Raw genomic sequence first — 27,049 nt, 5'->3', positions numbered from 1 at the left:
CACAGCAGAGCTTGGAAGGAAAGGAGCGCCGTTTGACTTTTTCAATGCAGAATTGGCTGAAAATGAGATCGGACGTCATGTCGCGTTTGGAGAGCCCCTGATGGGCCTAAACAGTGGAAACCCCCCATTTTTTTAGGAACCACCTCATATTTGAAGTCACTTTGAGGGGTCTATATAGCAGAAAATACCCAAAAGTGACACCAGTCTAAAAACTGCACCCCTCAAGCAGATCCAAACAACATTCAAGAAGTTTGTTAACCCTTCAGGTGCTTCACAGGAATGAATGGAATGTGAAAGGAAAAAATTAACATTTAACTTTTTTCACTAAAACGTAACTTTAGACTATTTTTTTCGGATATCACCCGAGTGCAGTGTGATATACACCGACGCTGGCAGCAGAGGAAATGGAGAAATTACTTTCTCTATCTCCTTCACAGCTGTGCTTCGATCCTGTCATGTAAGAAGATCAGAGCACAGTAGCATGACACTCCTGCAGCAGAGCAGGAGCCTGAGGGTCATTAGCATATTAAATCCGATGCTCTCGCATCAGATGCTATACTCTAGTGTGACGCCGGCTTAAAAGCCCCCGTCTCACACACAGCGAGATCATACTGAGTCGCAAGTTTTATGACGCAACAGCGATCTCAGCAGTGATTTCGCTGTGTGTGACAGGTATCAGCGACTGGCCCTCCCCGGCGGGTATCGCTGATCGTTCTGGAAATCCCTAGACATTTTTTTGATCGTTGGTCTCCCGCTGGCCAGCACGCATCGCTGCGTGTGGCAGGCGGGAGACCAGCGATCAGCGAGCTGGTATCCAAGGTAAACCGCGGGTTTCGAAGCACCGTGCGGCACTTAGAAACCCGATGTGTACCTTAGATACCAGCATGCTGGTGCAGGGAGCTGGTAACCAAGGTAAACAGCCATGCGGCGCTTAGAAACCCGCTGTTTACCTTGGTTACCCGCTGTGTACCAGCGTGCTGGTACACAGCGGGTAACTAAGCGACGCCCTCGCTTAGTTACCCGCGTCGTCGCTTATCCTCATCGCTGGTGAGATCTGCCAGTTTGGCAGCTCTCCAGCAATCATTTAGCGACACACCAGCGATCCTGACAAGGTCATATCGTTGCCGGGATCACTGGTGCATCCCTATGTGTGACGAGGGCCTAAGTGTGCAAATCCCATATGTGCTTGTGATGGAGGTTGAGGGGTGCCAAACTGAATTTTTGCCCTTGGGGCTGGAAAACCTAGATACACCTCTGGGTAAAGGAATTACACTGCACAATTATAAAGAACGAGCATTCTTTAGAAAGTTTTTGTTTTCTGATAATCGGGCAGTGTCAGCAGGTTAACGATCACAAGACGAACAAGCAAAATTCTTGCTCACAGGGTGAAATTATTTTAAAGTTCACATAAAAATAATCCTTGTTGGCAGCACATCGACCTGTGTTATTAGGACTATTGCTACATAAAACAATAACAGCTTATGCGCCCACAATGAACCATTAAACGTTCTGTGCACATTGGAAGTGATCGGTAAAAAATGTAGTTAATAGGTGGTCATTTTTGGTTGCGGTTCATGCAATGTCATGGAATCCTTAGTAAAATGTTGATGCTTATTTTCAGATATTGTATTGACAATTATCTTCAGGTCTTTTAAAGCTTCTTTTAACCACTTTGAAGGCCGCACAGTGCCAAAAAGAAGTGAACTGACCATGCTTCAGCCAGCTTCCACTTGGCTGCCACTCACTTTTGTCTATATAATTGAAAACAATACAAATGGCACAAAATTCACCAAAAAAGTGATTCTGGAAAAACATCCCTTGCGGTTTGTTGAAAAACTCATCGGGTACGCCGGCATCTAAAAAACATCATGTGCACATACACTAGAACTACTTATTTATTTTGTTCACTTATATAGCGCCATTAATTCCAACAGCGCTTTACAGACATTGCGGTCCCCATTGTAGCTCATAATTCAAATTCCCTATCAGTAAGTCTTTGGAGTGTGGGAGAAAACCCACGCAAACACGGGGAGAAGATACAAACTCCTTACAGATAGATGTTGTTCTTGTTGGGATTTGAACCCAGGACTCCAGCGCTGACCACTGGCTACTGTGAGCACTGATATTAAAACTAACATATGGAAGGCATAAAAAAGCAGAACTAAAAGAATATAAAAATGTGACGTACATGAAACACAAATGTGGCGCCCCTGAGGCTCAGTCGCCACAGAGGTACTGCACCTTCTCCTAAGGTGTGGTGCCCCACCATCCAGGTAAGTTGGAGGCTCCTGACCATGCTCCAACACTTGCACCCCACACAATAGAGTAGTTCAGCAAAATCACATTGCGGCTCCTTGCTTAGAGAGTAGCAGAGCACCTTTGGTGGTTCCCTGCTTGGAACACTAGATGTGCTGTGAGGTGGGTGGAGTTGAGAATACATAAAAGAGCGGGATGGTTTAGGATTACAGGTCAGTCGGTCAGTCAGACGGAGAGTCTGAGAGAGGAAGTCACTCAGAGAGGAGTGAGGGAAGGGGATCCCTGGAAGAGGGATGGAGAAAGGAGTGCTGCAGCTGCCTCAGTGATCTGACCCAGCTGGCACGGGAAAGGAAAGGAGAAAGACATTGAACTGAAGCCTGTGCTTCCATAGGAGAGAAAGACAAGTACGGAACGTAGGAGTAAAAGGGAACACAGAGGACGTGGGTTAGAGGAAGAACCCTGCCTAGAAGTTCTAAGCGCAAGGCCGGGGCCCGGTCCCCGAGGTTGTATGGACACTAATGGTTCTGCAGCAGACACCGGTGGAGTAGTGGGCTGTAAATGCATTACTCCCATCTAAGACTTGGGGGCACAACAGCAACACGGATAGAGAGCCGGGACTCAGGAGAGAGGAGTCCCCGAAGCAGGCTACAGCTGTCTGCCGTACAAGTAGAGTTCTTGGGAACATCTGTCAGGAGGAACTCCAGTATAACTCAGTACTAGGAGATCTTCACACTTAAAGGCGCTATAGAGGAGACGTTCAGAAAAGGCACATAAGTTGGCGGATTGTGGAAGAGAGCATTCCATCTTGCTTGGAGGTTGACCGAGTCCCTGACCCGGAGGACACGGCACAGAAGCGGGCACTACAGACTGTGAGTAAAGCTTTGGAACTACATGCCCTGGTGTCCTCCATTCCTTCCTGCGTCCGTCCGCCTGGCACTGCTACATCCCCTGCGCCAAACACTACACCATCTAGGTGTCTCTTCACCTATCCTGCCCTGGGACAACAGCCCTGCCTGTGGAGGGCTATAACATCATTGCTGCGCCACACCATCAGTCCCAGCGGATCTGCATGCAGCGTCGGCTTAACACCTCCCTTGCCGAGCACCACAGGTGGTGTCACGAACTATTCATTTAACTACATTCCACCATTCACATCTTCCTATTACTTGGGCGCCCAGGGCCACGGTCCGGGTCACCGCCGCTGTGACACGTCCCGCCGATACCGGCCCGATACCAAGTACCCAACAGCCCTGGGAGGGCGACCCACAAACTTACCAAACAGTAAGGCTGCGTTCACACGTTCAGGTTTTTTCGCGTTTTCGTGCAATTTTGCCCCGAAAATGCAAAAAAACAGCATCCCATGCAATCCTATGGGATTCCGCAATGCTGTGCTAATGCTGCGGATTTTCCCACAGCGGAATCGCATCGCGGAAAAACACGCAGCATGCTCATTAATTTGCAGAATTGCGGCGATTCCGCCCACATAGGAATGCATTGTTCTGCTTACTTTCTGCATGTGGCTGTGCCTACGATGCGAAAAGTAAGCAGAACATCTGCGGATGGTAACCACGGTCCGGAGGAGAAGAGATTCTCCACCAGGTCATGGTACCATATCCCTGTAAAAAATAGAATTAAAATAAAATAATCGGGTTACATTCACCTTCCGACGTCCCACGCTGCGTCCCCAGGCTTCAGGGATACACGTGGCAGCTCCCGTTCCCAGTGATGCATTGCGATAATGAACTTTGCTGACGTCGCATCTCGCAATACTGTAGCGGTCTCGCGAGACCGCGATGTCATCAAAGTTCATTGCCGTAATGCATCACTGGGAACGGGACCTGCTGGCAGCATTGCGGAGGCCTGGGGACGCAGCACGGGACGTCGGAAGGTAAGAAAAACACGATTTTTTCTTTTTTTATGTTAAACATTAGATCTTTTTACTACTGATACTGCATAGGCAGCCAACAATTGTAAAAAGTTGGTCACATTCGTCAAACACTATGTTTGACGAGTGTGATCAACCTGTCACACACAGATCGCTTGGAAAACGCTATCATTCTGCAAGCTAATTACGCTTGCAAATCGCTAGTTTTTCCGCAGGAAAATCGAGGGAATTTAAAATGCGATTTTCCCACGGAATGGAATTCCCGTGGGAATTCTGCTACGTGTGAACCCAGCCTAAGGATCCAGGTGCACACAAGCATTTATATATTAACAAAAAATGGCAGCTATGTCATAGTATTTGTTTTCCACAGACCGAAGTAGATTTTAATTTATTAACACCTATAGAAAAGGGTTGTTATTGTTACCTAAGCACTTGAGACTAATAAATATATATTAGTCAGCCGCTCATGAATGTAGATTTTAGTCTAGAATAAAGACGTAGAAAGCCTATATTTACATATGGTCGTTTTGTCTGATAACACCCACAAGGTGCATTATATGATAATTGCAAACTGTTTCTCTCTTCTAGGAAAACGACAGCTTTCTTGTAATCATATCCAGCCCTGTAAGAACAGTCAGAAGTCTCCATTTTACGTAAGATTTCATGCATGGAATTATTTTTTCTTCTTAAACTAGGAAAAAGGGAAAAGGAAAACTTTTAGCAGTAGTCACTAACACAAATGGTAGTATTATGTAGTCATCAATACACATGACCGTAATGTATACTTGAAAACCTAGTTTTGTTTCAAAACTTCTCTAAGAAAAAGAAAAAAGGTATTCGATGCTCTTACATTCCAAGTTCTGAGAACATAGACTGGAGATTTCCAAACCAGATATCAATATTCCCACCAACAGAATATGCAAAATAATAAAAAAGTGATTATTGTTTAACAATGCAAATACATCTAGAAGGGAGACACCAGCATATTAAACTTTTTTTATTTAAACTGTATAAAAATAATGTTTACAAACGTTGGATAATTATCATCAAAACAATGAAAAATAAAACTGTGGGAAATTTATCAAGACTAGTGTAAATATAGGGTGGAGGGAACGCTGACAGTAACCATCCAAACTGCAAAGGGCTTCTGAAATATGAGACTTGAAAACCATGAGCGACTTTACCAAACCTTCTTAGCATTCATAACAGTAAATCTATCAAAGTGTTATTAGCATTGATGTAATAATCGTGACTGAAAAGATTCTAGGTAATATTAAAGCTAAAATATAAGGCATTATAATAGAAAGGCTTCCACATGTAAAAAAGGATGGTGTTACTATATTCTATCAGACTTCTAATGCACCCTCACTACAAACATCTCCATTATGTGCTAACATTCTGTACTTTTTAACCCCTTAGTGACAGAGCCAATTTTGACCTTAACTCCTTAACGACCAGGGGTATTTCATTTTTTGGGTTTCCGTCTTTTGCTCCTCTTCTTCCCAGAGTCATAACTTTTTCGTCAATATGGCCATGTGAGGGCTTGTTTTATGCAGGCTGAGTTTTACTTTTGAATGACACCACTGCTTTTTCCATATCATGTACTGGAAAACGAAAAAAAAAAATTCTAAGTGCTGTAAAATTGCAAAAAAAGTGTAATTCCACAATTGTTTTTTTTAATCGTGTTCACTAAATGCTAAAACTGACCTGCCATTATGATTCTACAGGTCATTACAAGTTTGTAGATACCAAACATGTATCGGTTCTTTTTTATTTAAGTGGTGAGAAAAAATCATAACTTTGCAAAGGGAAAAAAAAAAAAAATGGTGCCATTTTCCCAGACCCGTAGAGTCTCCATTTTTCCTGATCTGGGTCTGGGTTGCACCTTATTTTTTGTGTCCCAAGCTGACATTTTTATTGATACCATTATGGTGTAGAGATGATGTTTTGATTGCCCGTTATTGCATTTTATTGCAATGAGACAGCGACCAAACAAACATAATTCTGGTGTTTTGATTTTTTTTCTACTTACACCATTTACCGATCGGATTAATTTTGTTTATCTCTTGATAGAGCAGGCGTTTCTGAATGCGGCAATACTAAATGTGTGTATTTTTTATTGTTTTTAAATTGTATTATTTTGAATGGGGCAAAAGGGGGGTGGGCAAAAGGGGGGGTGATTTAAAAATTTTACATTTAAAAAAAAAAATATTTTTTTTTTACTTTTTACTTGTTTCAATAGTCTCCTTGGGAAACTAGAAGCTGCGACCTCACAGTTTGTTACTCACTTTCTTATGAGGATGGCAAAACCCCAGATGTAGACAAAAAGTTCTGTTTGTTCACACGGCAAAGGGAAGGAGCAAAATTTGGTATTTGGAATTTAAATTTCAGTGGAATAGATTGCGACACCATGTCTATTTTGCAGAGCTCCCGAGGTACCAAAACAGCAGGAGGCCCTACAAGTGACTATTTTGGAAACTAGACACAAAGGAATTCATATTGTTGTTTGTTGAATCTGTAGGTGCTTCACACAACTTTTTAAAATGTGGATATGACAACAAAAATTATTTTTTTTGGCGAAATGTTGTTTTAGCCCCAAATTTGTAATATTCACAATGGATTAAGAGAAAAAACGGATGCCCTAAATTTGTTATGCAATTTATCCGAACACAGAAATATGTGGTCAAAAACTGCAGCTTGGGCACATGGCAGGGTTCAGAAAAGAAAGAGCGCCATTTGATTTTTGGAGCGTAAATTTGTCTGGAATAAATTGTGAATGCCATGTTGCAGAGCCCTTGACATGCTAAAACAGCAAATAAAAAAAAAAGTGACCCCATTTTGGAAAATAGAGTTCTCAAGCAAATAATATAGTGGCGAACTGTGCATTTTTAACCTACAGGCAATTCATGAAACTTCATAACATATAGATGTGAAAACATTAAATTTTTTCCACTAAAATACTGTTTTGGCACCAAATTTATAATTTCTACAAGGGGTAAAGATGGACCCCGTAGTTTGTTATGCAATTTCTCCCGAACGTGGCAGTACCCCATATGTGGTTGAACTCTGTTTGAGCACTTGGCAGGGATCGGATGGGAAGGAATGATATTTGGCTTTTAGAACGCAGATTCCGTTTGAATAGCTGAGCCCCTGAGGTACCAGTACAGCAGAAACCCCCATAAATGACCCCATATTGGAAACTTTACTGCTTAAGCAATTCATCTAGAGGGTGAAGTGAGTATTTTGAATTTACATGTGCCACAAAGAATTTTATAACATTGGGTTGTGGAAATATAACATTTCAGTGGTAAAATGTAATTTTTTTTATTTGCTGCAAATTTGTCAATTACATTGGGATTTAAAGGTGAAACCGGACCCCACAATTTATTGTGCAATTACTCCCGAACACAGTGATGACCCATATGTCGTCAGAAACTACTGTTTAACCACACGTCATAGCTGAGAAGGAAGGCGCGCTATTTGGCTTTTGGAGCATAGATTTTGCTGGAGGTGGAGCAGTTTGAGGGCGACATTTACAGAGCTCCTAAGGTGCCATAACAGCAGAAAAAAGCCCAAAATGACCCCACTATAGAAATTACACCTCTCAATGAATTAATCTATGTCCGCAGAGACTATTTTGTAACATTCACGCTAGGCTGGTATAAGGCTGGGCTCACATTCTTGCATTCTACGCTGAACTCTTACATCAGTGTTTATGTGCAAATCCTACAAAAATGCATTTCAGGCAAAACCCCCAATGGAACTCATGGTTAATGAGGCAGATGGAGACACTTTGGGCTTTGTTTGCCATTCAGCCCTGGTGCTATCCATCTTTTTAGGATTTGTGACAAAAACACTGGCAAAGTACTGGAGGGAGACATTGATCACTGAGATTGTTAGCTTCAGTTATATAAACCTAGGAAAACACGCCAGCACACTAAGTGCTGAGAGGGGTTAATTGGCCATGTTTAGGGCCAAGTTGAGTGAACAGCTATAGCGTGGGTGGAGTCCAGAGGATAAATATACAGCCTTCTAGCTCATTCGATGGTGGATGTGCCTGGAGTTGGGTGCTCCAGAGCTGTGTTTTCATGTTAAGAAAACGTACTCGGCGTACTCAGGACAAATTGGACAACAACTTTTGCGGTCAAATTTCTCCTGTTACCCTTGGGAAAATAAAAAATTGGGGGCTAAAAAATAATTTTTATGGAAAAAATATTTTTTATTTTCATGGCTTTGTGTTATAAACCTTAGTGAAACACTTGGGCGGTTCAAAGTTCTCACAATACATCTAGATAAGTTCCATGTGGGGTCTAGTTTCCAAAACGGGGTCACTTGTGGGAGGTTTCTACTGTTTAGGCACATAAGGGGCTCTCCAAACGCAACATGACGCCCGCAGACCATTCCATCAAAGTCTGCATTTCAAAGCGTCACTACTTCCCTTCCGAGCCCCGACATGTGCCCAAACAGTAGTTTTCTCCCACATATGGGTACCAGCGTACTCAGGACAAATTTGGCAATAACTCTTGGGGTCCAATTTCTCATGTTACCCTTGTGAAAATAAAAAAAAATTTGGGGCTAAAAAATAATTTTTATGGAAAAAATATTTTTTATTTTCACGGCTCTGCTTTATAAACTTTAGTGAAACACTTTGGGGGTTCAAAGTTCTCACAAAACATCTAGATAAGTTCCATGTGGGGCCTAGTTTCCAAAATGGGGTCACTTGTGGGAGGTTTCTACTGTTTAGGCACATCAGGGGCTCTGCAAACGCAACATGATGCCCGCAGACCATTCCATCAAAGTCTGCATTCCAAAACGGCACTCCTTATCTTCTGAGCTCTGCCATGCGCCCAAACAGTGGTTCCCCCCCACATATGGGGTATCAGTGTACTCAGGACAAATTGCACAACAACTTTTGTGGTCCACTTTCTCTGGATACGCTTGGAAAATAAGAAATTGCAGGCTAAAAGATCATTTTTGTGGAAAAAAAAGTTTTATTTTATTTTCACGGCTCTACGTTATAAACTTTAGTGAAACAATTGGGGGTTCTAAGTGCTCACCACACATCTAGATAAGTTCCTTGGGGGGGGGGGTTCTAGTTTTCAAAATGGTGTCACTTGTGGGGGGGGTTCCACTGTTTAGGCACATCAGGGACTCTCCAAACGTGACATGGCGTCCGATCTCATTTCCAGCCAATTCTGCATTGAAAAAGTCAATCGGTGCTCCTTCCCTTCCAAGCTCTGCCGTGCGCCCAAACAGTGGTTTACCCCCACATATGGGGTATCAGCGTACTCAGGATAAATTGTACAACAACTGCTGGGGTTCACTTTCGCTTTTTACATTTGTGAAATTAACAAAAACTGGTTCTGAAGTTAAATGTTTGTGAAAAAAAGTTAAATGTTCATTTTTTCCTTCCACATTGGTTCAGTTCCTGTGAAAGGGTTAACTAACTTCTTGAATGTGGTTTTGAGCACCTTGAGGGGTGCAGTTTTTAAAATGATTTTACTTTTGGGTCATGTACACCCCTCAAAGTGACTTCAAATGTGAGTTGGTCCCTAAAAAAAATGGTTTTGTAAATTTTGTTGTAAAGATTAGAAATCATATATGCAGAGGCGTTTATATGAATTAAGATTAAGGTAAAATTTAGAAGCAGAAAATTATAAAAAAAGAGCCTGATGGAGATTTACCTCAAATATGTCCAGTGCAATACTAAGATTTACATTGAAGAGAGAGGGTGATACTTCTGATTTAGTATATTGCACTTGCTTGAGGACAGGGTTGCTGGAGCACTGCCCCTCCTACGTGCTGTGCTTGCTTAAGGACAAAGCAGGGTTAAATCTCCAACTCACAGTTTCTAGAGCACTGCCCCGGCCGGTAACAGGCTCTCATATTACTCACTGATCCCTCGACGCGCTAGCGTGGTTCACAGCGTGGAGCTGCTGGCTGCAGAGTGTCTGCAGGACCTTCGTGACATCAGTAGTCACATGGTGGGATCCGGAGAGCAATGTGGACTAATTCCTTTCCTTCCTACCGATTTCGGAAATGCTCGGTTTCCTTCTATAATTTTCTGCTTCTAAATTTTACCTTTATCTTTATTCATATAAACGCCTCTGCATATATGATTTATATGTTCATGTTTATAATCTAGGGTTACTTTAGGGTGTTATACTAAGGATATCTCAGCGCAGACATATATCTATGTTTATAATTTTTATTTACAACGTTGTGGTGTGTTGTTCTGTCGAGCGGCGGGCATTCCTTTATTAGTACTAGCGCCCCCAAAAATATATATTTTTCTTTTAAAAATTAGAAATCACTGGTCAACGTTTAACCCTTATAACTTCCTAACAAAAAATGTGGAAAATGTTATTAAATATTTTGTGTGACAGATCTCTCCAATTTAACGGGATAAAAATTAAAATTTTGAAAATTGTGAAGTTTTAAATTTTTTTGCCATATTTCCGCTTTTTTCATAAATAAACGCAAGTCATATCGAAGAAATTTTACCACTAACATGAAGTACAATATGTCACGAAAAAGTCTCAGAATCAGTGGAATCTGTTGAAGAATTCCAGAGTCAGAATTGTAAAAATTAAACTGGTCATTAAGCTGCAAATTGGCTCTGTCACTAAGGGCTTAACATTATAGCTGTTTGAATTAAAGGGATTTCTGTAAGAAAAAAATAGCAATTTTTATAACAATATGTATTGACAGAATTTTTGACCTACAAGCTTAATGACATTCACATGCACCTCAGCTTATCTTACAAAAGGAAGGAACATTGCACTAGCACATTAAGATTTCCTGTTATTTACACCATCAGTTGAAGTGGGGACATTACACAGAATAAATAGACATCTGCATTCTCATGTAGAGATAAGTCAGGTACTGTAACTGTACACTAAAAATAATTGTTTTCTTAAAAAAAAAAAACAAAAAAAAAAAAACTTAATGACATAGTAACATCTCCCAAATGTTTGGAATATCCACAAATGCACTGGGATTTTCAAACGATATCAAAAAGAAAGTGGAAAAAAAAGTTAGATAGTGTAGTTAGAGAAGGAAAAGGAATTTTTAATTAAAGTATATTAGAAAATAGTTTAGATTATGGCAGTAAATAGATACAGAATTAAGATGAAAATAAATTTGGACTTTTTTTTTTTTCATTTTTCTTGTGGAAAATAGTTAAAATACAGGCCACTCCTTAGATATTGTTCTATCCTTGGATTAGGTCATCAATATAACATTGATGGGGGGGGGTCTGACACCTGGCAACCCCACCAATCAGCTGTAGACGGTGTATGGAGTCAGAATATTGCAGCGCTGTAAACTATGTAGTGGTTTTTCCCAGGTGCTGGGTTTCAGATCACATTGATATCAAGCTGCAGCAGCCGGGAACAGCCATGACACAGTGTATTCAGCAGAGGCGTTCAGGCTCCGTACACAGTTTTCTTCCTGGCTGCTGTCAGAGCGGGTGGCGACTAATATATGGGATGGGAGTGTCATGCGTCGGACCTCCAGCGATCTGATATTAACTATCCTAAGGACAGCTCATCAATATAATAGCAGTGTTAAGCCTATTTTACAAAAAATGGCATAGTCATTTGTATTAAGGTCTAAATGTAACTGGCAAATTATATAAAAAGATCACAGCTTCACTTTTGTCAACTTTTTTCTCCTTGATGAGCATATGGATTCAACATTTTCTGCTGTTTTCGTTGAAGAAAGCGCTCTCTCGCGTCAGATATTGACTTGTCGTCGTTTCTTTTCTGCATTTTCTTCAGTGAGGCTTCTAGTCCTATCAACAAGCAAAATAAAAAACAAAACTATATTCAGTGGCCAGTAAATTATTGCTGTGTCATTTATAATTGAGAACAGGCCAGGATACACATATTAGTTTTCCTTCTAGTCCCCAAAAGTTTTGGTCATGGACGTTTTCCAAAGTGCCCTCTGCTCCCCTGCAATCTTTTGCTATGTATACAAGCACTGCTACAACAGTGTAGGCCATGTAGTGAGAAGGTTCACTCAGGAGTGTAGTAGGCCAGGACAGTCACAGCTCAACACCTATCCAATTTGTGCATCAGATGGATAAAATAAGATTCCTTTTAAAATCGCACATTATTTTCAAAAACTGCAATATGAAATATAGGTTGTGTTTTGACATTGTCTTTTCAGGTTATTGAAAACAACTGTATGGGCACATGCACCACTAATCTAGAAGCAGATTACTGATATTTATCTGGACTCCATAAGAGACTTTATCTGGATGTTGCAGGACACCATTTATCTGGACGCTGTGTATATTATTAAACTGGGCATGGAATTACACAGTTTATTTTTGCATGATTTTATAGTATGGGGATGTGACCATCTAATATGTGTGTTTAAGTTATGACAGAGCCAAAAAGGATAAAGTAGGTACACATTACTTCTATGCATAGGGAATCTGTCACCACATTTGACCTATCTAAAACTATTAATATGGGTATAAAGGTTATAGAATGCTGAAGACAGTCCTATTTATGTGCCTCATATCAGATACCTTGTTGCTGAGATATCATCTTTTATCTCTTTATATGAATGAGCTCTTCCAGGTCCTGGGGATGAGGTCACCTGGAAGATAACTCTGTCTCCACAGCTTATTTTAAATAGAAGGGGGAGTTACCAGTGTGATGTGTAATGGTTACCAGTGTGATATGTAATGGCCGCTCTATGCTTTCCTGATCTCACTGCAGAGCTGTGTGTGATTAGAACTAACAAATCTGCAGGTTCCTCTCAGCTTCAGCTCACAGGCAGACAGTGTTATAATAATGTTAAAATACAACAGGGATCACTTCCAGTTCCGTCGCCAACGTGGCTGCAGCGGGGTGAGGGAGCTCCGCACTTCAGCCTGACAACGAGCGACTTAACTTGACCAAAGGCCCGCGCTACTCACAGGAAAGGTGACCGCTGACATCACTGCATACCGGAGGCACCGTGGACCGCTGGCTCCGAAGCACGGGCGGCGAGAGCAGAGCCTCGGAAGCACGTGAGACGGCAGGAGAAAATCACCAAGATGGCGGCGGCCGCAGCAGCGCCACAAAGTGGGAAGCACAGGGGTAAGGGAAACCCGGAGGCGCAGTTGAAAACAACCAGGCCAGAGCGGGGAGAGGCAGGGGAAACCCGCATTAGCCCCAAAGGAGATTGCCGGCCGGAATCACAGGGCAGGGGAAGACCCTGTGACAGGGACGCTTATACAGGGAGACCGCAGGGAGCTGGCAAGAGAGGTGGCCGGATATCTCATGGGGGATATAAAAATCGCAGTGAAGGAGGCAGTAAAAGACGCTCTAGAAGGGATTCACGAAATATCAGCGCAGCATGCCAGCAGGCTGGAGCACTTGGAGCAGAGGGTGTCGGATATGGAAGATAGGACAATTCAGCTTGAACAGGAGCTGGAAGCGTTCCGAAAACAGGGCACATGGCTGAGGGACAAACTTGAGGACCTAGAAAATAGGTCCCGAAGAAATAACTTGCGGTTAGTGGGGCTGCCCGAATCTGTCGCATATCAACAATTCAATTACATTTTTGAACAAGAACAGCCTACAGCCCTAGGTGTACAAGTTAAGTGCAGGTCTAAGTGGAGCGGGACTTTTCACCCGAAGTTACTAAAAAACGCAGGGTCTTCAGTGAGGTCTGCAGCCTTCTTTACAAGAAGGGCATCCAGTTCCAGGTACTTTACCCTGCTGTCCTCAAAACGAGGCACACGGACGGCTCCTTTAAAATTTGGAGGGACTCCAGCGAAGCTATGAGGGAGCTTATGCCATCTTCCATGAGATCTCCCAGTGGACACCGCAACGAGGAAAGAGAAAGTGAGGAAAGCGGCAACCGCTTAGTTCACCTGAAGGAATGAAAGTTTCACTGGGAAGACTCTTCTACAAGGGTATCTCCAGGCAGGAGGATCTCACTGGCGTTGTCTGCTGATGCTGCACTTTAAACGCTGTGTGATTACTCGAAAGGGAAGGTCTCACAAACTTTTGAGAGTTGTTACAGCACGCTCATCCGGACACGAAGATATACGTTGATTGCACTCTATTTGTTTCCAGTTTTTATGTCTTATATATTTCCAAAGTTCCTTTTTCTCTTTTTCTTTTTATATCTAGCCGGTACTGCAATTCTGCCAAGCTGGTCAGGCTGAAAAGAAGGTAGTGGAGGGCCACGTTAGAAAAAATGGAAGTACTAGTGATATACATGGCAAGGGGGGGAGGGAGAGGGATGGGCGGGGAAGGGAATGTTGAAAATGTTTCACATGTTGGGGTATTCAGTTTGGGGACCAGGGGGGGTTTGGCTTGGTATGTGCTGTAACATTTCAGATGCTTTCGTCAAGATTTGTTTCACTCCTCATAACACACCTGAGGGCGGACTTTGGTTAACCTGCCCAGTACTTTATACACAGGCAGACCGCTTGTTATTGAGCCACATCGCTAACACGAATGGTTAAGATCATAACATGGAATGTTAAGGGTCTCAAGACCCAAGAAACTCAGGCACCTGAAAAGGTTACGTGGTGACATAGTCCTGCTCCAGGAGACACATTTGCCTCAACATGACATGTTCCGCATGCACAGACTTTGGGTGGGTGAGGTTTATGGGTCAGGAGCCAAGGGAAGACAGGCAGGGGTGATCATTCTGGTCAATAAAACTCTTCCACACAAATTGGTAACATATCAACATGTTGATCAAGGAAGGCATGTCAGAGTGGTCCTACAAACTCCTAGCGGAACATTAGATATTCACAATGTTTATGCCCTCAACTCGGCTAGGGATGTGTTTTTCCGAATCCTTTGCACCTCAATTATGACTTCTGGCGTGCATAACTTAATAATTGGAGGAGACATGAATGAGGTCATGCTGGATTTGGAGGATAGATCGAGATGTGGGAGAGGTGGCTAGCTCTACCATGGGGGGGGGGGGAGCTCTCCTTTGTGCGATTTTGCAACTGACCTAATGACCAGAGATGTGTGGAGGCAACGCACCCACTATTCACACCCGCACAACTCATGGCCCCATATTGACATGTTCCTGGTTAGCGAGAGCCTAAATGCCAAGGTTAAAGAGGCTGAGATAGGTGATCTAGTCATTTCCGATCATGCCCAAGTTGTCCTGACTTTATTTGATATGCACCCAAAAGGCTCGGACATTATATGAAGGTTCCCTCATTTCTTAAAAAAAGACAAAGACTTCGCCAAACTGTTGGGAGAGTGGTAGTCAGAGTACTTGCACCACAACCACCAATCTGCAATGGACCACACACTACTCTGGGAGGCGGTTAAAGCCGTTCTCAGAGGTAAAATCATAGTATACACTTTAGTGATAAAGAGGAGAGTGACCAATATATAAAGACAAGCAGCTTTGTCAGACAAGCATACAATAAGTTCTAAGAGCACCCCATTGAGGTCAATACTTTAAAGAGCTTGGTTGGAAGCGAAGTCAGAATTTGACAAGTGGGCTAGAAAGAAGGAGATGTTGGGGAAGTCATTGAGGGATGCTGAGTTCCATAGGTTTGGTGATAAAGCTGGACGCATGATGGCTAACCTAGCCAAAGGTAGACGCCCAGGGACTCAAATAGCAGCACTTAAAAGGCAGGATGACTCCATAATGACTAACCCACGAGAAATAAACAGCATTTTGGGGGGCTTTACGCTTCTCTGTACGAACCCCGGCGGTCTGATCAGGCGCAAGGAAGGAGATGGCTGGAGGGTATGGAACTCCCGTCGATCTCTGAAGCTGATCTATCAGAGCTAAACAAGGAAATAATGGAGGAAGAGATTTCTAGAGTTAACATGGATCTAAATATTCATAAGGCCCCTGGGCCGGACGGGTTTGACGCCAGCCTCTATAAAATTTTGAAGGACCAGATTACCCCGCATTTGAAAAATGCTGGTTTACTACTGGTAGCATGCAATAAAGTATTGCCACTCAGTGGTTTATGAAAGGTTTTTGTAAATATATTTTGATTATTTACGCTTAAAGTGTGGGATGGAGATATATCTGCCATACCAGGTTTCATTAACTATTTAAATTCCAACAATTACAATATTAAATTAATGCACAAATACGATTCTGAGAAAATTTCATTTCTTGATCTGGAATTAACTGGCACAAATAATCAAAATATATTTACAAAAACCTTTCATAAACCACTGAGTGGCAATACTTTATTGCATGCCACCAGTAGTCACAGCAGACACACAATTAAATCTATTCCGGTGGGAGAACTCACCAGAGTAAAACGTAATTGTAATGTGTATGGGGATCTAAAGAAGGAATTTGATTTTGTTACAGAAAAATTAAAAAAAATCGCAAATATCCATGATGGGCACTAAACAGAGCACAAAGGATTGTGCAACAAAGAAAATCGCACTGATCTAATCAAATCATCAACCAAAAAACAAGATGAAACGTTTAGAAACAAACCATATATCTGTTTTCAATATAGTCCTCAGTTCACATAGATCAGAAAAATTGTAGATAAATATCTCCCAATTCTATTTGAAGACGACAAATTAGCCAGTATTTTAACCCCTGCTTTTAATGTGGTATCAAGAAGGGCTCCTACATTGGGGAACAAATTATCTCCATAAAAAAATCCCCCCAAAATTGGTTGAACTGCACTGGATTTTTTAAATGCGGGTCTAATAATTGTAAGACATGCAAATACGCATTTATTTCAAAAAATTTCCCAAATACGGACAACACGGTCAATTTTAAAATAAAAAATTAGATTAATTGCAATTCGACCAAGGTTGTATACAAAATAGACTGCAAAGCTTGTAATTTATCATTTATAGGTTGTACTTCTAGGACACTAAAAACACGAATTAGAGAACATCTTAGTGATATTAATAATACCAACAATACAGATCGTAATGTATCAGCAGCTTCTTACCATTTCATATCACAGCATGCTCGCAATACAGCTCATTTTCGGGTACAGGGAATAGAACGTGGCACCATACCTTTTTGGGGAGGGGATGCCAGACGGCGTCTCCTTACCAGAGAAGCTTATTGGATCTACCGCTTAAACGCTAGAATCCCTGGTGGTCTCAACAAAAGAAATGATTTAATGCTACATTATTGTTAATTTATCATGTTTTTTTTTTCTCATTCATTCATAATTTTTTAATTTAATTTTTTTTTTTGTTTATTTTTCTATTTTTTTATTCATTCATTTTTCTGTTTGTTTTGTACCATAAATATCATGGTTAATGCTTTTAAATTTTGTATAGGACCCGCTTATCTGTCATGTGATATACTACTGTGTTGTGATTGGTTACAATTTTCTATATAGAGATAAGCTGTATATGTACTAGTAGGGCTTGGTTAAAGACCGACAAGGTCGAAATGCGTAGCCTCTGTCTGTTATGGCACCTGTGGAGAGCGCACAAGCTATTTGTGCATTTTAATACGTTTTTTCAATAAAGAAGAAAAGGATTTTATACGTAGCTGGAACCAATTCTTCCGAGACCAAAATAGAGACCTTCCTAAATTGATGAGGGAGCTGGATACCTTCGGAGAGATATCGGGGTTTAGGCTTAATATAACTAAGTGTGAAGCTTTGTTTCTTACTCATAGGCCTCAAGGAGTTGGCCAACTAGAATGGGGCCATGCTTCCATACATGGCATACCAATAGCAAGTAGGGCGATAAAATACTTGGGGATCTTTTTGGGAAAAGACACTAGAGACATCTATAGACTCAACTTTGCCCCCATTATAAATAAAATAATACAAGAACTAACAAGATGGAAAGATTTGCCACTGTCGCTCTTGGGAAGGAACTGTTTGATCAAGATGATCAGCTTTTCCCGCTTATTATATCCCCTGCAAACACTGCCCCTCCTCTTAAGACACGTAGATATAAATAAGCTCAACAAAGCCTTTTCTGACTTTTTATGGAGAGGGAGAAAAAGTAGAATTAGCACACGTACATTGATGCTACCAAGAGATGAGGGGGGGGATAGCATTGCCCAACATTAGAGGGTACAACCTGGCCTGCATCGCCAGACACATTCTTGATTGGCTAAAACACACTAGCAAACACTCAGACTACACATTGGAGTCCGACTGGTATAAGCCCTGGGACCTCACAGCGATTTTGCACTCCTCAAGCGCGACATTAGACCCGAGGGTGAGAAACTCAGTGATCTTTCGGGACACTAGGGCGGCTTGGAAAGCCATAAGATGCAAACTAGGTATGTCATGGAGGATATCTAAATATTTGGCACCTTGGGGACATCCTGACTTTCGTCAAGGAAAAGATAATGCTCTGTTTAAAATCTGGAGGGAAAAAGGAATTAGAACTATGGGGGACCTGATGCAGATTTCAGAGAGAAGATGGCTAACGGCAGACGAGATTATTTCCGGGTGGGGACTTGACCCTTCCCATATCTTACAATATACTCAGTATGCGACATCACTTATTCCCCAAATTACGGGACATACATAAAGAATGTTGTTCTTCTGAACTCGACAATCTTCTCTCAAGACACATATCTGACGTGAATATCTCAACCATCTACCGGACCATGGGGAGGACCTTACTACCATCGGGCCCACAAGAGCTGTTCAAGAGTTGGGAAACTAGACTGCAGGAACCGTGGGTGGGGGAATCGATTCTGTCTGGATGGAATGAACTGCGTAAGCATGTAAGCAATGAAAGATGAAGGGATACTCACTTCCGAATGAGGCACAGAGCCATATTAGGCTTAAATCTACCGGTTACACAAACTCACAAGGAGAGGCGACAGGCTTGCCCAAAATGTGACACCCCCAGGACAGATATGTTCCACAGTATATGGGAATGCGATCTCGTACACACTCAGTGGGAGGAAGTTAGGAATTGGGCGAGTGGCTTGATAAGCATACACTTCCCACTAGACAAGATTTTCCATAAGAGCACTGATTTAAGGCTGACCAAGTCAAACACTCAGCTATTCCATACAGTTGCAATCTTGTACAAAAGACTTATTTTAAGACAATGGTTGGAGGGGAGCACACCGGGTCTTTGTCAGCTGTTGGTGGAATTAAAGAGGGTAATGACTCTAGAGAAAATAGAAGCAGAGAGCGACAAAGACAGTAAAACGACAACATTTTTCTCAAAATGGAAGGATTTAATTCTTCAACAATTCTCCAGAGAGGACATTCATGTCCTGGGTTCACCCTTCCGGAACACTTCCTGGTACAACCTAGAGGACCTGCAGGGCACGTTGGGTGGCTTGAGATTGGGGGTAGATCCGCGGTAATGAAACAGGGTGCAGAAAAAGTAGAGGGAGAATCAGGTCGAGATTTGTAAAGTTCATTTTTGATTCAGAAAGCATTACATGAATAAATTGGAGGGAAGGGGAGAGGAGGGGCGAGTTACAATGTTGTGATATTTGGCAATTTCTACCAGCAATTCTGTAGTGTTCATATTAAGCGGGTATTTGTAAAGCCACTTATGAGATGTACTATTAATGTTTGATTTTTGTACTTATATGTTTTGTCTTTATTTGAAAACTCAATAAAAAGGATTTATGAAAAAAAAAATACAGCAGGGATCAGAGAGAAGAAAAAAAAAAAAGTGATTGCAAGAAGACAAGTTTAATTTATCCTCTTCGGTGTTAGCTACTTGTCTCACTGGTAACTTCCCCGTCATGCAAACTAATCTCTGGAGGCAGAGTTATCTTCCAGACACCATCCTCCACAGAGCCTGGAAGAGGCCATTTATATAAAGTGATAAAAGATGATTTCTCAGATCTCTAAAAAGATAATAAGACAAACAGGTAGGACTGTCTTCAGCATTCTATAACCTGTATGGCCATATTAATAGTTTAGATAGGTCAAATGTGGTGACAGATTCCCTATACAAAGTAAATAACTATGCTTATGTACAGAAGAATCACTTATTATAATAGGTCATCAATCTTTGATGGGTGGAGTTCTAATCGCTGCTTGTCAGAAGAATGAAAGGAACACCAGTCCTGGGTTACTTTGCAGTATAGTGCTTAAAGGGAATCGGTCACCCCTTTTTTCGAATATGAGCTGCCAGCACCGACATCAAGGGCTTATCTACAGCATTCTGTAATGCTGTAGATAAGCCCCCGATGTAAACTGAAAGATAAGAAAAAAAGAGTTAGATTATACTCACTGGGGGAGCGGTCCGGTTCGATGGGTGTCCCGGACCGGTCCGGCGCCTCCCATCTTCATACGATGCTGTCCTCTTCTTTCCTTCCTGTCATGGCTCTGGCGAATTGCTCTGCCCTGTTGAGGGCAGAGCAGAGTCCCGCAGTACGCAGGCGCCTGGAAAGGTCAGAGAGGTCAACAGGGCAGAGCAGTGCGCCTGCGTCGGAGCCACGACAGGAAGGAAAGAAGAGGACAGCATCGTATGAAGATGGGAGGCAACAGACCGCGACACCCATTGGACCGGACCGCCTCCCCCCCCCCCCGGTGAGTATAATCTAACTCTTTTTTCTTAGCCTTCAGGTTACATCAGCCTTTCTAAAGAATTGATTGAGGAGTTCTCAAAAAATGAATCATTAGATGTTGTCAACCTTTCATCATTTTCTTTGTCTCCATCTGAAGTCAAATTGTTATCCAGAGGTCTGAATTTTGTTCCAACTAATTTAAATCTGGATGTTTTTTCAACATTGAAAGATATTCATAAATTTATAAGAGATCTCTATATCAAGAGACATTTTTTTTTTCGGACAGTGACTCTCAGGATGCATATGTGATTCCTTTGGACAACCAATTTTTGGGAAATAATTTTTTGGAGCAAACTTGTTTGCTGAGCCTATCTGATATGGCGAGTCCTAGCATGTCTTTTGATTCATTAACCTCTTATTTTCCTTTTAGGTTAAAAAACCCACAGTTCTATCCAGTAGAGGCTAGAATTAATGAGATGGAAAAATGTCAGGAATGTGTTGAGAACGATATTAAAAAAACTAACAATTCTGACAATGATTTACCTGGATTTAATCTTACATCTGCTGAGAGAAAAGCTTTGAAAAATTTGAAATCTAACCCTGATATCATAATTAAAATGTCTGATAAAGGGGGCTCGGTTGTGATTTTGAATTCAGGTGATTATCTTACAGCAGTGAACGAGATGATCTCTAAGGATATTATTTACACTGTTTTTACAAGGAGATCCTACCGTTCCTTTTCTCGGCAAATGTAAATCAATCATTGATGACGGGCTTAAACAGGGTTTTTTTTTTTACTAAAAAACAGTCAGAATATCTTTTGATTGGCAATCCTGTCATTCCAATTCTACATGCACTACCTAAAACACATAAGAATGTATTTCCCCCTCCCATGCGCCCAATAGTGGCAGGCACAGGTTCAATGAATGAATGTTTGGGTCAGTGGTTGGATTCGGTTCTCCAGCCTTTAGTGCATTGTATTCCAGGGTTTGTGAAAGATACAAAAGACGTCTTAGGTATTTTTCACAATGTTTCTTGGCACACTAATTGGACATGGCTTACATGTGACGTAGTTTCCCTATACACGTGTATTCCCCATAACATTGCAATGTCAGCAGTACGTTATCATCTATGCAAATATAGTTCATATTGTATGGAACTACAGAACTACATTGTTGCGGTGTTACAATTTTTGCTGCCCCACAATTACTTCTTATTCAATGAGAAATTCTATTTACAGAATAGTGGTGTGTCGATGGGGGCCAAGTTCTCCCCTTCGGTCGCTAACTTGGTGATGGCATGGTGGGAGGAGCTTTTTATTTTTTATGTAAATAATCCTTTCTTGGAAAACATTGAATGGTATATAAGATACATAGATGACCTGCTCATCATATGGAAGGGTGACGTCTGCCTCATTCCCCTTTTTATTGATTACATTAATGTTAATCAATTTAATTTGAAATTCACACATAGGTCTACAATTTGTTTTTTAGATCTTCGTTTAATTGGGATACCGCAACAGTGCATTTCCTCCTCCACATATCGCAAAGGGTTGCTGGCAATACAATCTTGCCTGCACATTCCCTTCACCCCGCTCACACAATCAGTGGGTGAATTAATCAGAGCGAAGAGAAATTGCAGTGAAACTTCGTCCTTTGATAGAGAATTTTTTTCTATAAAAAATCGTTTAAATAAACGTGGCTATCCAAATTGGACTATAAATAGAGCAGCTAATATCGTAAACAACAAAACAAGGGAAACATTACTCAAACCGAAATGTCATAATAAAAATAGAACTCAACACAATGATAGTCCCACACTGGTTCTTACTTACAGTCCATACTTCAAAGAAATCAGTAAAATATAATAATTTACATTTACTCCGTAATGACGATGTTATGGATAAGTTATTAAAAAATGGGATCAGGATTGTTTCTAGGAGAGCCTCAACTTTGGGGAATTTTTTATCTCCTAGTTTATACGGTACTAATAAAAATAAAAATAGGTTATCGGTAATGGGCTACCACAGATGTGGTCAGTCTCCCTGTAAAACGTGCACCTTTTCATTTAAAACCCTGTCTTTTATTGATTCCTCAAACAACAAAGAATATAAAATAAAAAAATTTTTGAACTGTAATTCAAACTTTGTTGTTTATATTGTGGACTGTACACCTTGTAACTTAAAATATGTGGGTTCGACCATTCGTAGAATAAAGGATAGGATTCAGGAGCACCTGTATGATATTGTTCAGCCCACAATCCGTAATATATCCAATGTGTCGAAGCATTTTGTGTCTGTCCACAATAGGGATCTTTCTTTCATTAAAATTTATGCTATAGAACAAATTAAAAAAAGAACCAGAGGTGGAAATAGAGAAAAATTACTAAGAGACAGAGAGACATTTTGGATTTACCTTCTTGATACACGAACACCTATGGGTATGAATTTGAGGAAAGCGTTTATGCTTTATTATTAATCATATTCATATAAAGTTTTTTTTGTTGTATTGTTGATGTGATATATTAATTTAATGTCATGTATACTTCACTTAGATTTGTGTTTTTGTCCTTTTTGGATACATTCCTGTTTTTTTTTTCTCTCTGTCTATTTTAAACAATTAATTATGTGCACTTTCTTGATATTCTGCTGTGTTAGCTCTTTGGGGTTATTCTGAGTCTAAGAGCGTATACCGCTCGAAACGCGTACAGAACCACCTGGGCACTCTCTGGGCGGCTATCCCATGTCAGGGTAAAAACCGCAATGATGACTATAGCAGCCATGCTTGTATTTTAATGAAACTAAAAGAAAATTCTGGATTTTACTCCTTGAGCTGGACCTTCCTTTTCCTATGAAGTATTCCAAGACGTCCAAGTGGAGACGTGTCCTTGCTCGGACCTTGCTGCAGCATCAATGAGGGGTGAGCTGAACTAAATCCTTTTTTCTCCAATGATTAACACTGAAAGGCTTCAATTTCTGCAGTGCTGGAATTTATCATCCGTTGATTAGTTCTAGACTTACTGTACACACTACATAGTGTGATGCGGTACAGAGCAGTCATTGTACAATAAAAATAAATAGCTCTCATTTTTACATGATGTCCTCAAATAAGCAAAAATTTCAGAATCCTGTTTTTTTGTCCAGGCAGAGGCTTTCTCCGTAGAGAACACAGGAACGTTCCCAGAGCTAGCGCTCCTGTGTATGAAGGAGTCTGGGGGCATAGCTTCTTGCCAAACGATTAACCAATAATCCAATTAGCCAAATGGCTAACCCAATAACTAGATAAATGAGAGGCTTTAGCCTCTGCTGACATCTGTATTGTTGTTTCTATTTGCAACCCAACAGGCCACATTGTCATAAAATGAGGTCCATAGGTTTTCATTCAAAGGTTTGTGACTTTTACAGAAAATTTGTGCTGCATGCAGGGCTGGTTTTCCATTAATTATGAAAGCATCTGCAACAAAGCCTCTGATAGAAATCTGAACTTAGTCTTACCAATGAGAGGCCTTCTGACTGTCACATTTAGGTGGGATTCTTTGGTGGGTCGAACGTCACACATTCTTAACTTATATTTTTAGTAGTTTTGTGCATCCAAGTGTCAGACCTGTAGCCACAAAGCTGAATTTGCATATATTTCTTACAAAACATTAAACTGATGCAAAAATTGCATGGATATGTCAATGATTGCAAAGTGCTGGGTTATATTTTCACAATATGTTATCTACATTCATAAAATACACTGATATGGGGGTATACTGTGACTGTTTTATGTTACAATTCACATTCTTTTAACCAAATAATGTGACATCAGTTTTTATGGAGTACTATTCTGTAACTAGCACAAATAAATCTTAAATATTCCCCCTGAAAAGTGTGGAAAGCTGCAAGAATAATCAAATTAAATTTAAGAAAAAGTCCAAAACCAGTCTCACTGATTATTTACATTAAAAAAAGACATTTCTACAGTATTATTCTAAGTAAAGTAGACACACAGTAGGTGAAATATGTATTGAACACGTCAACAATTTTCTAAGTAAATATATTTCTAAAAGGTGATAATGACATTAAATTCTCATCAAGTATTGAACACGCCTACTGTACAAAAACCTTTATTGGTTATGACAGCTTTAAGACGCCTCTGGTGTGATTTTGGCATATTCTTCCACACATATACACTCTTCAATTCCAGAAAATTCAGTGTCTCCTTCTATGAAACTCTGAGCTTTAGTCCCTTCCATACATTTCTATTGGATTCAATTCAGGTTATTGGTTTCAGAGTAAAAAAAAAACCTTCAGCCAATTGAGAGCTTCCTTGGCTATGTGTTTGGGATCATGGTCTTGCTGAAATGTCCACCTTTGTTTCATCTTCTTCATGTACATTGGATGGGTTGTTACAGACACATGGTGAGAATTTCATGTCAATAGCACCTTTAAAATTATGCTTAGTTAGAAAATTGGTGACTGGTTAAATACTTATTTCACCCGCGGTACATTATTAAAGATATTGAGCTTAGCTATCGTAAATTGTTTAATCTCTCCCAATCATATTAATGTCCAGTAGATTCTACATCATGGATGACGAAGAGAAAATACTACCAGCATGTGGTATGTGAAAAAGAAACAGATGTCCAAGTAAAAGTGAAAAGATGTATACTTTAATTTATCCATTTAAAGACATGGCTTGTAAACAATAATCCTAGGATGTGGTCTTAAGGGGGTTTTACACATAGTGATATCGCTAGCAATATCGCTAAAGCATCACCGATTTTGTGACGCAGCAGCGATATTGCTAGAAATATCGCTACGTGTGATACTTGCCTCCGACCGGCTCCCCCGCTGTCTGTCGCTGATCACGCGAGATCATCCAGCTCCATTTCTTGTCGGGCGCTTCCTGCTGGGCTTTCTGCTGGCGCTGACGAGCGACGCGTGGACAGGGGAGGGGGCGGGAGGACGTCAGGATCGCCGCGTCTGAAAGGTAAGTAACGACTGCTGCTGCGTTGCTACATTGCTGTGAGATCTGCCTGTGTGGCAGCTCACTAGCGACCATTTAGCGATGCACCAGCGATCCTGACCGGGTCGTATCGTTGTCGGGATCGCTGGTACATCGCTAAATGTAAAGGGGCCTTAAGGCTTTGTTTCAGTCAAAGGAACCACAACTGATTGCGCCAAGCCGTTGAGTCCATATACTAGGATTATTGTTCAACTGCCTTGTTTTTAAAGAGATGAAATAAAGTAGAGTACTTTAACTATTACTTGATTATGATGTCGGACAACAAGATGAATTGAATAAGCGAGCTAGGATTTGCGAGTCCGTTATCTGTTATTAGAATACTGTTTGATAAAAAAAAGAAAATCATACCATTGTTCCGTTTTGTTTGCTCTCTTGATTCCCATTTTGCTAGTTCCTCTTCAGTCACCTCTTCTCTGGCGACATTGCTCAGTTCATAGGCATCAACATCATGTAACTTAGGAAGCAAATCCTTAACCCATTCATAGCGGATAGGACACACAGTTCGAACAAATATCTTGGATGTAACTAGAACATTGTGGAATAAAATCCACTCAAGGTGGACCTCCTGTCCAAACAACTTGGGGGAAAGAAAAATAAAAAAAAAAATATAAAAAAAAATTAGACATTGCACTGAAAACTCAAAGGCTACCTGCCCTCCAATATCCAGAGGTCAGCAGCTTTTATAATGTACATCAAAGAGACAGCGGAAGGGAACAGTGCTTCTCGGGTAAGAGGAGCAGCAGGTAAGTGGTGAGAACAAAGGCGTGGTGGGACTTGGAAATTCCTGCTGCTAAGTTTTGTGTAAAATGGGAAAGTGCGAAATAGGTTTGAAGGGATGTGAATCTGCTACTAAAAAGACAAGGAATTTTACATGGTAAGATGTCAACGCACTACAATGAAAGGAAGGGATCTACGGTTAGGACACCAGAAACGCTGCCTTCCAAGTGTGATTGTATCTGTTCTACTACATAGGTGATATAAGATACGGAGGCCCATGGGATGCTATGAAAGGAAATTACGTACACTGCTACTGTGACATTATATACTGCGGAGTTGAGGGACCTAGGCTTGAAATGGGTTAGCAAATTATTACTGCTTCTTAGGTGAATACTACATCTTTTTTGTAAGGAACTATGGTGTTATTAGCATATCTACATATCATTAACTAAAAACCTAAGTGCAACACTTAAGTTAAGCATGTCAAGTTTTATTATGACCCCTTCAAGGTAATACAATAGGACGAGAAATTACGGTGTTAGGTAATAGCACTGCATCGATAAAGCAAGCTATTATAACAATGCTGATAATCCTAAAGAGCGCTAGCAGAAAAATGCATAACGGACTCATTTCTATCAATGGTTTGTGACATTTATTAATACTAATTTAAAGAAAACAACAATGCATCTATTCCAACAAACATCCACTGACTAAAGTTTCCTTAGTACTAGACAAGTAACCAATG

General features: G+C 40.9%; 1 protein-coding gene across 3 annotated transcripts in view; it reads right to left on the bottom strand.

The window, feature by feature from the left end:
- Positions 1–5,123: 5,123 nt before the first annotated feature.
- The window catches only part of DHX40 (DEAH-box helicase 40), a 139,414-nt gene continuing 117,488 nt past the window's right edge, over positions 5,124–27,049 (bottom strand). For all 3 annotated transcript variants that reach the window (XM_073572966.1, XM_073572969.1, XM_073572968.1), the window contains exons 17-18: positions 25,936–26,164; positions 5,124–11,936 (exon numbers count right to left, since the gene is read on the bottom strand). In XM_073572966.1, coding sequence (XP_073429067.1) covers positions 11,803–11,936; positions 25,936–26,164 — 363 coding nt within the window. In that variant the 3' untranslated portion in view covers positions 5,124–11,802. The remainder of the gene's footprint in view (positions 11,937–25,935; positions 26,165–27,049) is intronic.

The sequence above is a fragment of the Dendrobates tinctorius genome, unplaced genomic scaffold (genome assembly GCF_039654945.1).
Source record: "Dendrobates tinctorius isolate UK_male_01 unplaced genomic scaffold, ASM3965494v1 ptg000007l, whole genome shotgun sequence".
NCBI classification, from domain to species: Eukaryota; Metazoa; Chordata; class Amphibia; order Anura; family Dendrobatidae; genus Dendrobates; species Dendrobates tinctorius.
Note: the sequence above shows the minus strand (reverse complement) of the source record. Positions and strands in the feature narration are given on the sequence as shown.